Source organism: Ictidomys tridecemlineatus, chromosome X, assembly GCF_052094955.1.
Source record: "Ictidomys tridecemlineatus isolate mIctTri1 chromosome X, mIctTri1.hap1, whole genome shotgun sequence".
In the NCBI taxonomy this organism is placed as follows: Eukaryota; Metazoa; Chordata; class Mammalia; order Rodentia; family Sciuridae; genus Ictidomys; species Ictidomys tridecemlineatus.
In genome coordinates, this window is record NC_135493.1 from 83,892,155 (window position 1) to 83,905,956 (window position 13,802).

Here is a 13,802-nt window from a genome sequence, read left to right on the forward strand (position 1 = left end):
TACACAGAACCAAATCCCCACCCATGATAAATTTTGTTAACCTCAAACAGGCCTGGGGCAATGACTCCACAGAAACATAATGGCAATCCCCAGGTGGACTCTACTGTCTATGTGGAAGGGCAGCTTATGCTAAATTATCCCACTTCTGGTCCAAACCTTCTCTACTTTGGACAATTCTATCCTCCTTTTTCCTCCTTCCATTAGCCAGAGAGGAGCAGTTGGCAATCTTCATATGTGATGACCAAGGATCCTAAAGGGGGTGGCAAGCCCTGGTAATTGGTAACTGGAAAGATAGTAAATGGCTCCCCAAATGGATAATTCTCTATTATGGCTCTGCCACCTGTGTAGAGGACAGGTCCTATGGGAACCATACTATCATCTACAGGTTAAACCCTATTATTGGGCTACAGGCTGGTGTTGAAATTATAATTATTAGAACTACAAGAGCCCTCAATTCATTGGTCAAACAAAGTACTAAAATGCGCAATGCTATTTACAATATCATTTAGACCTAGACTACTTGCTTGCTTCAGAAGGTGGAGTATGTGGGAACTTTAACCTAAGCAACAGTTGCTTACAAATAGATGATGCAGACAAGATCATAGAATAATCACAGATCATGAGAAAAATCACCCTTGTCCTGGTCCAAACATGGAAAGGGTGGGTACCCAGGGAGTTATTTGAAGGATGTTTTTCAACTTTTGGGAAATTCAAAACTCTTATAAGTGTTGTGGTTTTAATTCTAGGGGCCCTCACACTCCTACCTTGCCTGCTACTCCTAATTATAAGATCTGTTTCCAGTCTCATTGAGACTATGTTTGAAAGGAAAATGGCCATATATATCATGATGTTATGGAAATATAAGCCATTTAATCAGGATTATGCTCTATGATCCTCAGAGGATCTGAGCATCAAAGGGGGGAAGGTGGTAAGTGTTCTCTCAGAACAAAGAGAAGGCAAATTGGCACATTCACTGCACATGTGCAATTCTGCCATAACTCTGACATAAATATAGTAACTCTGTCCTAACTCTGTTGCAAACCTATAATACAGAATACCCAATCACAATGTATGTTAATATATAAAGGAGAGGAAGGGGCTAACATAACATGGGGCCTAACAGAGGGTATATAAGTCAATGCTCTGTTGCACTTGGGGCTCAGCCTTTGGATATGAATCTGCTGGGCCACTGTGAGAACTATAAACAATGCTTCCTGCTGAAAGCCCTGGTGTCCTATCCCTCTGTGTGAGAATCCCACAACAGATTCACCAATTGCCCACATGTTTTGTCATTGTTTTCCTTTTTCTTAAAACCATGTCTTTGTTGTTGAATTGGCATCATAGACAAAGATAAGCTTTCAGTAACAAATTGGTGATCCAGATGGGACCTGAGAGCAGCTCCCACTAATGCTTTCTTGGGCAGGTCTTACACTTTAAGCAACCCCACTTCCATGCTGAGGATGCAAGGAGACTGGCAAATTTGTTAGCCAACTGCTGGAGAGTTAGGAGATGGGTGAGTTTGCCTCAGGTTGAGCCACAGGAGATATTCTTGTGATTAAAGGGAGGGACTGAGGGACTGCCCCAGCAGCTGCTGCAACCTCTTTTGCTTCAGGAAACTCCCACCTTCTCTCACTGAACTATATGGATTGCTTCATTTTAGCCTACTTTAAGAAAAAGGAAACTGAATTCAGTATATTCACATCTTGGCTATCTGGTAACTCCCCTGATGTGCACATCAGACCCTTGATTCTACATATCTGGTTCCCCTTTGTGGGAATATCTGGTCCTGCTTTGTGAGGACATCTGTGTTGCCACTGGTATAAAAGTCAAGGTTGAGTGGGAGTTGTGAACTTGGAGGTATTTTCCCCCCACCTGGTTGGTCTCTTTTAAAGGTTTCCATCTGTTGCCCATAGTTTGGAGGATCCTTTCTGGTTGTCTGTCTCTGAATTTTTTATTTGTACCTGTAACTGGACTTTTAAGACATGGGCAATACTGCATTGATCATATAGGTAGCTTCTTGGGAAGAAAGATCTTGGCTAATAGGCCACATATAGGTGTGAGCCTATCCAAGAAAAAGGTGATGTTTGTAAATAATCTGGCCTTTGAATGGTTTTCTGAATTATTGTACATTCTTATAGTTGAAGTTCTTTTGGCAGAGTTAAAATAAATGAAATAAATTCTGTATGTACAGGTGTGTATGCAGTTGCATAATAAGGAGTTTGAACAGCCAAAAAGTAAGTAAAAGTAAAAGTTGTGTGTGGAAAATGGTATAGTGTCTGATGTGTAAGAATAGCAAGACACCAGAAGAAAAGGCTAAAAACTTAAAATCCTTTGAATTCAGTCCTGGTAGTCCTAGCATTGCTTCTCAGCCTGGACCTAGGCACCTACAAATCATCCTCCCATGGGTCCAGCAAACCCATCCTGGGATATGGAGAAAAAATATCTCAGGAAAGTTGCCTGGGCTGAAGAGAAATAGGCAAAGAGAACCTGGCCTCTGCTTTGTTTTCCAGACCCTTTTCACCTATGGTGTTTTAGGAGCCCTCTTCAAACAATGATGTGACCTTTTTCCTATCCACAACTTACTACATACTTTGTATGTAGGTACCTACATCTTGATCCTGATGATTTCTGCAGAGAGAGTCCCCTTACAGTCTCTGTATGATCAATGTGGCATTTACTGGACGGAGTGCCTTGGATATTTTTTTCAAAAGGTCTGTTGAGATTTTTGAGGGTCTCTCTTGAGAACTTGTGAGAAGCTTCTTGGCTCCCTTATCTTTTCATAACATCATGACATGCACAGCCATCACAAAAGACATGGTAATGGATTCCAGCACTGTCAGATTATAACCTTTTGGCAAGGGCACACTTCTGTGTGAAGCCCTGCCTGCTGCCCACAGAGACAAAATACAAGGGCCTCCTAGACTCTCCTTGTATGTAGGTATCTACATCTTGACGCTGATGATTTCTGCAGAGAGGGTCTCCTAACAGTCTCTGTATGAACAATGTGGCATTTATTGGATGGAGTGTCCTGGATATTTTTTTCAAAAGGTCTCTGGGTACAACTGACAGTGGGAAACATGCTTAAAGTTGATGACATTGTGAGACAGGTCAAACTCAACAATATCCTATACTCCAACTCCTTAAATGCAAACTGGAAAGAAAACAAGATTAGGGCACAATTCTTTGTATATGCCAGACTGTCTGATCCTGGGATAAAATTTGTTGTGTAAATAAAATATACAGATAACATTATCACCCAAAAAGCAACACCTTCATTTGCAAGTCCCTCCCAGGAAAATTAAAGAAAATATGCTCTGCTGGAAGTCTACTAAAAGTAAGTAAGGCCAGTTGGACCAAAGTGAATCTGAGAAAGGTGATCAATATTATCTTAAATCAGATTTTTTTATGAGGAAATAATTCGCCTTGGTGTTGGGGGAAAACCCTTAAGAGAGGGTATTAATGGGGATCCATTCTCATATAGAAAAATTTTAAAACATTAATTGGGTCAGCTTTGCCAGACACCCTAAATATATGTGACTAAAGATATATTCCATGTATGTATAAATGTCAAAATGTACTCTACTGTAATATATATCTAAAAAGAACAAAATTTTAATAAGATATGTATACATCTGAAACTAAATATGTTTGTCCCAGCCTGGTCTATGTGTTCTGTAAAGGTTTATAAAATGAAATTCATGTAGGTTCACAGACAATGTAACCAATTTGTGCTCTCTTTTATACATTACATCTGACATAAAAGGACTACACCGCCATTTGAAGAACTGGCTTTTATATGTTTGCTGTAAGTCTATTTCTTATCATTTTAACATTGTTTTCTAAATGTATAAGAGATTATGTATAAAGATATTCTTTGATTTTTGCTAGTACTGCTAACCTACACAGACTTTAAATTATCATTATCATACACTATAGAGTCTGAATTATAGTTTAAAAGTTAAACCTCATTAATGCAAGGACATTTGTGTAACTGTGATGCAAACCTATTACTGGCATCTTTGTATATTATGAACATTCATTTCTTCTAGCATAAAAGTCTTTTAAAATGTAAAGTTTAGGATAGCACTTTACCAAGCTCATGTTCTCCAAACTAAAGTTGTCTGTAGTGGTAACCTCTTTTAAACTTATATAAAAAGAGCAAATTTAATTGGGGATTTGTGTCACTGAGTGTTCTGTAACTGGATAAAGAAAGGTAGCCTGTTATCAATAAAATATGTATATAATTTATGTTAAATTTTACACTGGGTGGGAATTTAAATGTATTTTTAAAAGATAATAAGGCCAGGGCTGGGGCTGTAGCTCAGAGCATTTGCCTAGAATGCATGAGGCACTGGGTTCAATCTTCAGCACCACATTAAAAAAAGAAACACAAATAAATAAATTCTGTTTATAACTACAGTTTTTTTTAAAAAAAGATGATAAGGTGAGCATCATTTATTTAAAAGTTGACAAGTGGAACATGGGAGCATTTAGCCACTTTTTCACAAAAAGAAAATAAGGAGCTCTCTTAGTTTTGTTTGATTCATATTTCAAAAGTAATGTCATATTGTGCTTTTTTTGTCAATAGCACTGCCTTACCTGAGATAAGGCTGTGCCTCTCACCTTACTCCATATCAGTTTGTCTCCAAAGCAGGCTAGCATTAAGCTCATTTTAAGGGATGTTCAAAGGATAGATTGTTGTTATAAAAATTACTGTGACCTCAAAATAAACAGGGGATATTCTACATAACTAATTAAGGTTATATAATTGTAAACATTATGTTTATTGGTTCATAGCTATTATTCAAATTGAATATGTTTTTTCTCTTGTTAACTTCATTTTGTATTTTCCCTGTATATTTTATAATTGTCACCTATTGGTGTTTTGCAAAGGGACTGAGTTAATGTGAAACAATAAATAATCACCTACAGGACAGACATGGTATAAGACTGACTCCCAGTATTAATACTGACACTAATTAAATAAAAGAGGGAGATAAAATTATAGACATTGAAGTTAAAACCCATTATGCCCACTTTAAGCCTGGTAAAACTGGCCTTTTTGAATGTTGAAAACCAATAATGTGGATACCAGATTCAAGAAAGCAAAAGAATCAAGCAAAAATCAGCCAATATTTGACCCTTGCTGTCTAAGGATAGGACCCAGGGAATGATGGCAACCCTCTAAGTGACTTGCAACTCTGAGTCACCCAATCTCCCAAATAGGGAGATCATGGGGACCCTGGAGAACAGGAACCCAACCAGTGCACATTCTGCCAAGAGAAGAGTCATTGGGCAGGGAAATGTCCCCAATGTTTCCAAAGGAAGCCACATATGATCAGTAACACTTCGACCAATCCTGGCAGATAGCATGTCTTGTAGAAGAAAGATAAAGGAGCCAAGAAGCTTCTCACAACTTCTCAAGAGTGACCCTGAAAAATCTCAGGGGGCTCTTTGTAAGTTGTAGATAGGAACAAAGTAAATTTTGATCAACTTGGTCTTAAACACCTGGCAGAAAAGGATAATTTGAGATGTACACTTGTGTCATCCCTACAAAAAGTAAGTAAAATTGGAGGCTACAAAAGAAGGGTTCTTATATGGGAGTGCCCAATAATAACTATACTGTAGGACTGTAGTGTCACCAGTTTGTCCTCAGTTTTAGAAACAGTCTACCAATTGCTTTTGTGGTAATTGTTTACAAAAAAGTACAAAAAAGTAATGTTTTGATGTCTTATTTATTGTTGTCCTAGCATGATTCTTGCCTTATTTATTCCTTGTCTAGTAACCTGCAAACCACCACGATGGGCCTCTGGACAGCCCTGATGTTAAATACCCTTAACTGTCCATTCCCCAATCAACAGAGTACAAAGACTTTGAGCCACTTTTCTCCAACTTTGTCATCTTTCAGCAGGAAGCAGTTTGGAGATGTTGTAACCAATTTTTCCATAGAAATTGACAGTTGGGAAATGTAATAGCTGTCTACCTCATGCTTTGAATATAGCTCTTGTTTCTCTTTCAATTAGGCTTATTTTTTAAATGGACATATTTTCTTTTACTCTTCTCCCTCTCCCCATCCATAACCTGGGGTAGGGGAACAAAATTACCTTTTCCCCATCCTAGGCTAAGTTATCTGTCTTGAACATACAATCACCATAGGATCCAAGTTATTCTGACTTCAGAGATAGCACCAAAATATCTAAGAAATAGATATCTCCCAAATGAACAAGAAAATCACAAACCCCAACGTGTCATTATTCTCTTCTTTAAAACCCTCTGTTTTCCCTATCATGTTCCTTATGACAGTAGAATCAATTGCACATGTTGTATAAACATGCAATACATCTCATTCTAATTAGGACCCAAGTCTTATGGATACACATGATATTGAGTGAATATCTTGGTTCAAAACCCTCTATTATTCCTGAAGAATAGAATAACAGCCTGTGGGACTGGTGTCCCCAGTGCTTCTCCTCTGCTAACAAAACAATAAACCTTCTTTTTTCTGTTTTCAAAACCAAAACATCATTATTGGATTGGCATCAGGTAACATTGGCAACCTCTGTTCTCTCTAATGGGGAGAATTACAGCCTCTGGGACAAGAGCCTCTGTGCTTCTCCTTTGCTAGCAGAGCAATAAACCTTCTTTTTTCTTTTTCTCAAAACTTTGTCCTAGTTATTAAATTGACATCTGGGACAAGTACTGATCATTCAGTAACAAATGTGGGATTAGTTTTGACATATTTAGATAAGGACACAGTATAATTTGGTCTATTTTATTACCTGGTACATACCTTTGACCTCACATTCCCTGTCTCAATCCCTTACTCTAATGGTTTCTCTCCTATTTTCATGAGATCCAGTTTTTGCTCCTTTTGTTAACTCTAGTGTCCATATATGAGAGAAACATTTGCTCTTCACTTTCTGAGTCTGGCTTATTTCACTTATCATGATATTTTCAGTTCCATTCATTGATCAGTAAATAAGTTTATTTCATTTATATTTATGAATGAGTGAAACTCAATTATGCACTCCCCTAGTTTGGTGATGGATATGTAGGCTGGTTGCATAACATAGCTATTGTGAATTTTGGTGCTATGAACTGATATGCATGTATTGCTGTAGTATGCCGATTTTAGTTCTTTTGGATAAATACCAAGAAGTAGGATAGATAGGTCATATAGAGGTTCCATTACTAGTCTTGAAGGGACCCTCCATACTTATTTTCATAGTGGTTATACTAATTTTGCACTTCCACCAACAAATCATAAGTGTACCTTTCCCTGCTCCTCTTCTCTGGCATTTATTATTACTTATATATTTATTGAGTGCATTCTTGTATTCTGATTGAAGTGCGATGAAATCCAAATGTAATTTTGATTTGCATTTCTCTGATGGCTGGGGATACTGAACATATATTTTTCATATTTTTTAACCATTTATATTCTTTCTTTTAAGAAATTTCTGTTTACTTCATTTACCCATTTATTGATTGGGTCATTTGTTTTGTTTTGGTGTTAAGTTTCTTGTGCTCTTTATATATGCTGAATTAATATCCCTTGTCAGAATAGTAGCTAGCAATAGATTTTTCTCCCAGTCTACAGACTCTTTTCACATTATTGTTTCTTTCACTCTGAAGATTTTTAAAAATTTGTTGCCATGCCATTTATTGATTCTTACTATATTATTTACTGAAATTTAGTTGTTACTAAGACTTTTTTCACCCCTCATTTATTGGTGCCTACTCAAACCATGTAACATACTAAGCACTAAGGACTTGAGTATTGAGAGAAGTAATTTCAACTTGGACTCACAACCCAACTAAAGAGGCCCTAAAATTACTGATTTTATATGTTGAGTAAAATAACAGGTAAGTACAAAAGAGTTAACTATATTGTCTGAAGGGAGACTTGAAAAAAGAAACAGGTAATATTTGCAAAATCTTTCCTTATTTGGGGAGGGGAACAGAGTCCTCCTGTTATGCTCTTGGAGTAATAACATATTAGGTAATGCATATAATGTAACTAATGCATTACTACCCCAGCCTACAGGATTCACTTCACAACATGCGGTGAAGAGTACCATTCTTATATTCATACTACATGTTTTACTCTGAAAAAAAGTAAACCATTATATCCTTTTGTTTCCATTGTGTAAATTTGACATCAACAAAAGATGTTTTGATGAACATAAACAGAGGGAAATGATTACTGTAATCATTCAAATTAACTTATCTATCACTTCACATGTTTACTTTTCTATATTTTGAATGGACATGTGGTAAGAGCACCTGGAACCCACACTTTCTAAAAATTTCTAGTTACAACAAAGTACTATTAAGGATTCATTATATTGTACATTAGATATCTGGACTGATTCATTCTACATAAGTACAATTTAAAACTCTATAAATGACATTTTCCCTCCACCCCATTCCCACTTCTATTTTCCTTCACTTCTGTGCATTCAACTCTTTTTTAAAAAAGTAAATTTACAAGTGAGATAATGCAGTACGTTATTGTGTCTATATGGATAAATTTGTACCTTTATTTTATTTATTTATTTTTATGTGGTGTTGAAGATTGAACCCAGTACTCCATACATGCAAGGCAAGTGCTCTGCCACTGAGCCACAATCCCAGCCCTATGTGGATAATTTGATTTAGCATAATGAAGACTAGGTTTATATATGCACATATATGTACATCACAATTCCTTTGAATATTTGTTTTAGTCAGGTTTTGCATCACTGCAAACAAAGGTCTGAAAATAACAACTTAAAGGCAGAAAAATTTATTTGGACCCACAGTTTCAGAGGTTTAGTCCATAGTTGTTTAAGTCCATAGCTCCAGGCCAGAAGTGAGGTAGAATATCATGGCAGAACATCATGGGGGAGGAAAGCAGCTTAAGGCATGGAAACCAGGAAGTAGAATCAGGGACAAAATGTAAACCACAAAAGCACATCCCAGTGACCTATCTCCTCCAGCCACACACAGCCTACCTACAATAAACACCCATTTAACCATATCAGAAGTTTAATCTGCAACACCATAATTTAGTCATTTCAACTCTGAGCATTTCTGCATTGTCTGCCACATGAGATCTGGGGTATTCATCATGTCTAAATCATAAGACACTGAATCTATAAAGGGGCATTTGATTCTCTTTGGTCAGGGGGACTCATGAATGTAGAGCACCATCAACTGTCAGAGTAGGGTGGCTCAGGAGTTTGTTACCTGGCTGAAAGTTCTAAAAAGTGAGGGCTTGATATGTGCACAATCTCTGTTCATGGGAAAGTTGGAGACCTGGTTTAATCCTCACGACTGGGTGTGGTGGGGAAGGCAATGGAAGTACCCAATTGCCCATTCAGGCTCTGAGTGGTCTATTGTTTCCCTGCCTGGCTGGCACCTGTATGAAGGCTGAATTCAGTAGCCCAATCCTATGGTAGAAGGTGGGAAAGTGTATAGGAAAATCTCTTCCACAGCACAACAGGAACTTGAGAATTATTGCTTACTTACTCTGTACTAATTGTGGGGACAGGGTGTATGTGCTCTCATGCCTATGTAGAACACTGTTTTATTCTGTTGTCTGAGGGTACTCTGAAAAGTTGTTGCATTTCATAATGTGAGTTTGAAAACCAGTTCCTTAGAGTGGGAAAAGTAAAACAGAGGAGCTGTATTTGTGGTCTCATTTAGGACAAGCTGAGAGTTGGGTATTCCTTCCTGACTGTAAGGAACTGAGGTAGGGTTTGTGATGAGAATGTGTTTCTAGTTATCCTGTCCATTTATATGCAGGTATATTCTAGAATTTAGGGCTCTCTCAACTAGTTTCTAAATTTCACTGATAGGAAATTGACATATCTGTAGTTGTTTATTCATTGCATGCAAGGGAAGAAATAAATTGATGAGACTCCTATGCTTCCATCTTGCTGAGTTCACTTAAAACCTTTTTATATTCAAGGGGCCAGCCTCAAAGCTGATCTCCATGAACTGTCTCTGATAAAGACTGGAGGTAAAAAAGAAGGAGATTGTCTTGATGTCAAGATGGAGTTTGTAACCAGTCTAGATCCCACTCAAGTGACAGAAGCAGGTATTGTAATCCTTCATATTGCAAAATTATGGAGATTGATCTTCCACAATATATTAAACTTAATAATATAGTGATAACAGTACTGCTACAATAAAACAGAATTGAAATATAAAGATTGTTTGCAAGTTAGTTCAGACCCCAAATGTCTGATTTGCCTTATAAAAGCAAAGTGGGTCAAAACCATATTGAATTATAAAATATGAAAACAATTTCCAATTTTTGAGTATAATTCTCTTTAACAGGTAACAATTTTTAGGTTGTTTTACAATTTCTGTTTTTAAAAACTTATATAGTTTTTAGAACCAGTTCTTCTGAAATAAGCTGCTGTGATGATTAGATTCTAGTGCCAATCCCAACATATTTTGAGGGATTGGGGATGAATCCTTAACTTGTAAACCATCTTTGCCCTTATCAAAAATTTTGAATTCATTAATTTTGAATTCAAAATCATACACATTAAAATCATTTTCATAGTTGATTATTACATTCTCTTTTGTGTTGTATAGAATGAAGAAGGCTTCTCTTTTGCATGAATTGTTTACCATAAAATTTGTGCCTGCATCAAAATAAAATGTATGAAGAGTGTTCTGTATCACTAAGCAAGTGAGAAAACACTCTGATGTATTTTTTTTTCTGTTAAAAGACACAAATGTGTGTTGTGATAGCCTTTCAGTTTTTTAATTAGCTGACTCTCAATAATGACAGCTACAATCCTTCTCCCAATGGAGCTTTGAGTGACAGAATAATAAATAACATGGCAATAGGTAGTATAGTTTCTGTGGCTTGTGATGCAGGGAGAGTATATAGAGATCAGAGACACTCAAGGTGTGTGTGAGGAAGATGCCTGTACTTCTTGCCCAACTCTCAGACTTCTAGAGGTATAGTCTCTTACTTTTTTCTTTGGTAAACTGATCAGGAGTTGTTGTTGTTGTTGTGTAGTGCTGGGGATTAAACCCAAGGATGCTCTATCACTGAACTACATACCTGGCTCTTCTAATTTTTATGTTGAGACTTCATCTCCCTGAGCTGCTCTGGCTGAACTGGAAATTGTACTCCTTTTGCCTCATCCTTGGATTAGCTTGGATTACACATGTGTGCCACCTCTCTTGGTCTGGATCATGAAGTTATTCCATTCATAAATAAGAATATTCATTAGCACACATTGTGTAATGCATCCTCAATATTTGCAGAGAATAGTGAAGGTGAGTCAGATATGAATCCTATCCTTAAAGGACCATAAAATGAAGCAGGGAAACTCAGACAGGTAATGAAGTACTGTTTCCAGTAAGGCAGTGGACAGCATATGAGATAATAATGTCTTCCATATCATGTATTATTATTAAAAGCTTCTACCTTGAGATAACTTAGGTTAAGATTTGATGTTCAAGTACCATATGATCTCCTGTGTAGTCAATGTAAGTATGTTTTACACAAATGTTTTACAAACTGATTATGATTAGTTACACAGACTTCTGAATTTAAAAGAAACACTTGATATTTAGGGAAGAAATGACCTCTAGTTGGTCTTCTGTATGTTTTTCTTTCTTCTAAAGGCTGCACCATTCTATTAGACTATTTACAGTGGAAGATTCTTCTCTGATCACTTCTAGGACCCTTCTTAATGTGAATAAAATGCAAACCTTACAGTCATTCCTTTAAATGAATACAGTGTTAAAATTAGTAACAAAATATGTGAACATGCAGTGTAAAAAGCTATTTTAGAGCAACAGAATAAACCTCATGGAAAGGGAAAGAGATACTTAATAAAAGACCTTTATGAATTACTTTTTGATAAAATAAACAGTAATTCAACAAAGAAATGACAAAATCACTGTTGTTGCCAGGCGTGCTGGTGCATACCTGTAATCCAAGCAGCTTCTGATTCAGGAGCATTGCACATTCTATGCCAGCCTCAGTACCTTTGCAAAGACTAAGTAATTTTTTGAGACTCTGCCTCTAAATGAAATATAAAAAGGGCTGTGTATGTGGATAAGTTGTTAAATGTCCCACAGTTTAATTTCTAGTATCAAAAATAAAATAAAATAAAATAAAGGAAGATGGCAGAATAGAGGAATTTACTTTCTTAACTGTTCCCTGGTATGAAAACAAGAAAGCACACAGGCAGTTTATCAGCAAGATGGGTAAACAGAAAAAGGGGCTACATTACTGGAATTTTAAATTGGATATTCAAATTAGATTGGATAATCAGGAGGTTGGATATAATAAAATAAGGAAGAAACCCCCAGCAGCACAGCTGATGCCACAGCCATACCAGAAGCACAAGCGAGAGTGGTCTCTCCATCAGCAAAATGGAAGTATAAGTAAATTAAAGGAAACCTTAGATGTGTCCGAGTACAGAGCATTTAGATATCAAGGATATTGACCAACTAAACTGAAAGGTGCACTGCACAATATCCTTGTGCGGAACAGAAGCCAGCATCTCTTCAGGCAGCATGTCGAGGACAAAGGAAGGAACGACTTTACAGCCACAGCACAGTGGCCAGCAGGTGAGGGAGCTGATTCCTGGAAAACCTGAGTCTGGCCTGAAATATAGGTCCAGTAAACACACACTGCCCAACATAGAGTGTGATTAAGTGACCAGGAGAAAATCAAACATGGAGAGAGGTTTACACAGGGGAAAACTGGTAATGGGAAACCCAACCGGCTCTATCCTTCCCCCTCCAATTTAGCTGCTTGCAGGAATAGCCAGGAGAGATGTGTCTGGCCAAGAATATGGAAGGGCAGGGGCAGGAGAGATTGATTTTGGAGACTTAACCCAAGAACAGGAAACATGGGGTCCACAGGTGATGTAAGGGACTAAATATGGGTTCCTCCACCACACAAGTGGAAGCCATGGAAGATCCCTTGGGTTCATCATGGATCAGCAATTTCTGTGCCCTGGAAGTGCACTGATTTAAAATCCCTAGAAAAATTGGGATTTTCTCTTCAGCAAAGAGCCTGGAGCCACCTAAGCCTAAACCCTGCCTCCAGGAATTCTGCCAATGGGATTACCTCTCTCTTTACAGAAATCCTGAGGGTAGAGTATCATGCGCCAGACAACCCCACCTAAAATTGCTGAGAAAAGAAGCTGAGAATCTTTTGAACTCCAACAGAAATAATTCTTTAGCTCTTCATTGAGTTTTTTTCTTTTCTGTTTAATTGTGACCTTGATTTTGCATAGAAATTTATATTTATTCATATTTGCTTTTTTCCTCATTTATAGCATTTTTGAAGCCAGTCATTTTTCATAGGTCAGTTTTTTGAAGACTAGGGTATTTGATTAGTATATTTTAGTTTTGTTTTGTATTTTATTTTTATTTTTAAATTTTTACTTTATATATATTTTTTCTTACCTGTTTCCTTTGATTCTTTTTCTTTTTATCTGCTAACAATCAATCTCTATTATTCTCTTTTTCACTCTTCCTTTAATTTTTTACTTCTGTCTTCTGTCTGCCTCCCTCATAAATATTATAACTTATTACTTCTCTTATCTCCCTGTCCACAATTTTAAATTGGAAACCCTTTTGCAAATTTGCTGTTTTTATTGTAGGCGATAACTGATCATATCATTTCTGATTTTAGGGGTAATTAACATTCTAGACATCATACTAGGGATATTTGGCTTAATGCTATATATTGTTTTCATTGTTGCTATTATTTTTCTCTCCCTAAACAATAATGTGCTAGAAACTTTAAGGGACACTATAAGTTCATGGTG

General features: G+C 36.9%; 1 protein-coding gene across 1 annotated transcript in view; it reads left to right on the forward strand.

Annotated features, from left to right (window-relative positions):
* Positions 1–13,802, forward strand: part of LOC120888333 (putative G antigen family E member 3) — a 41,371-nt gene that overhangs the window by 13,345 nt on the left and 14,224 nt on the right. Inside the window, exon 4 of the mRNA XM_040280870.2 lies at positions 9,956–10,084. Coding sequence (XP_040136804.1) covers positions 9,956–10,084 — 129 coding nt within the window. The remainder of the gene's footprint in view (positions 1–9,955; positions 10,085–13,802) is intronic.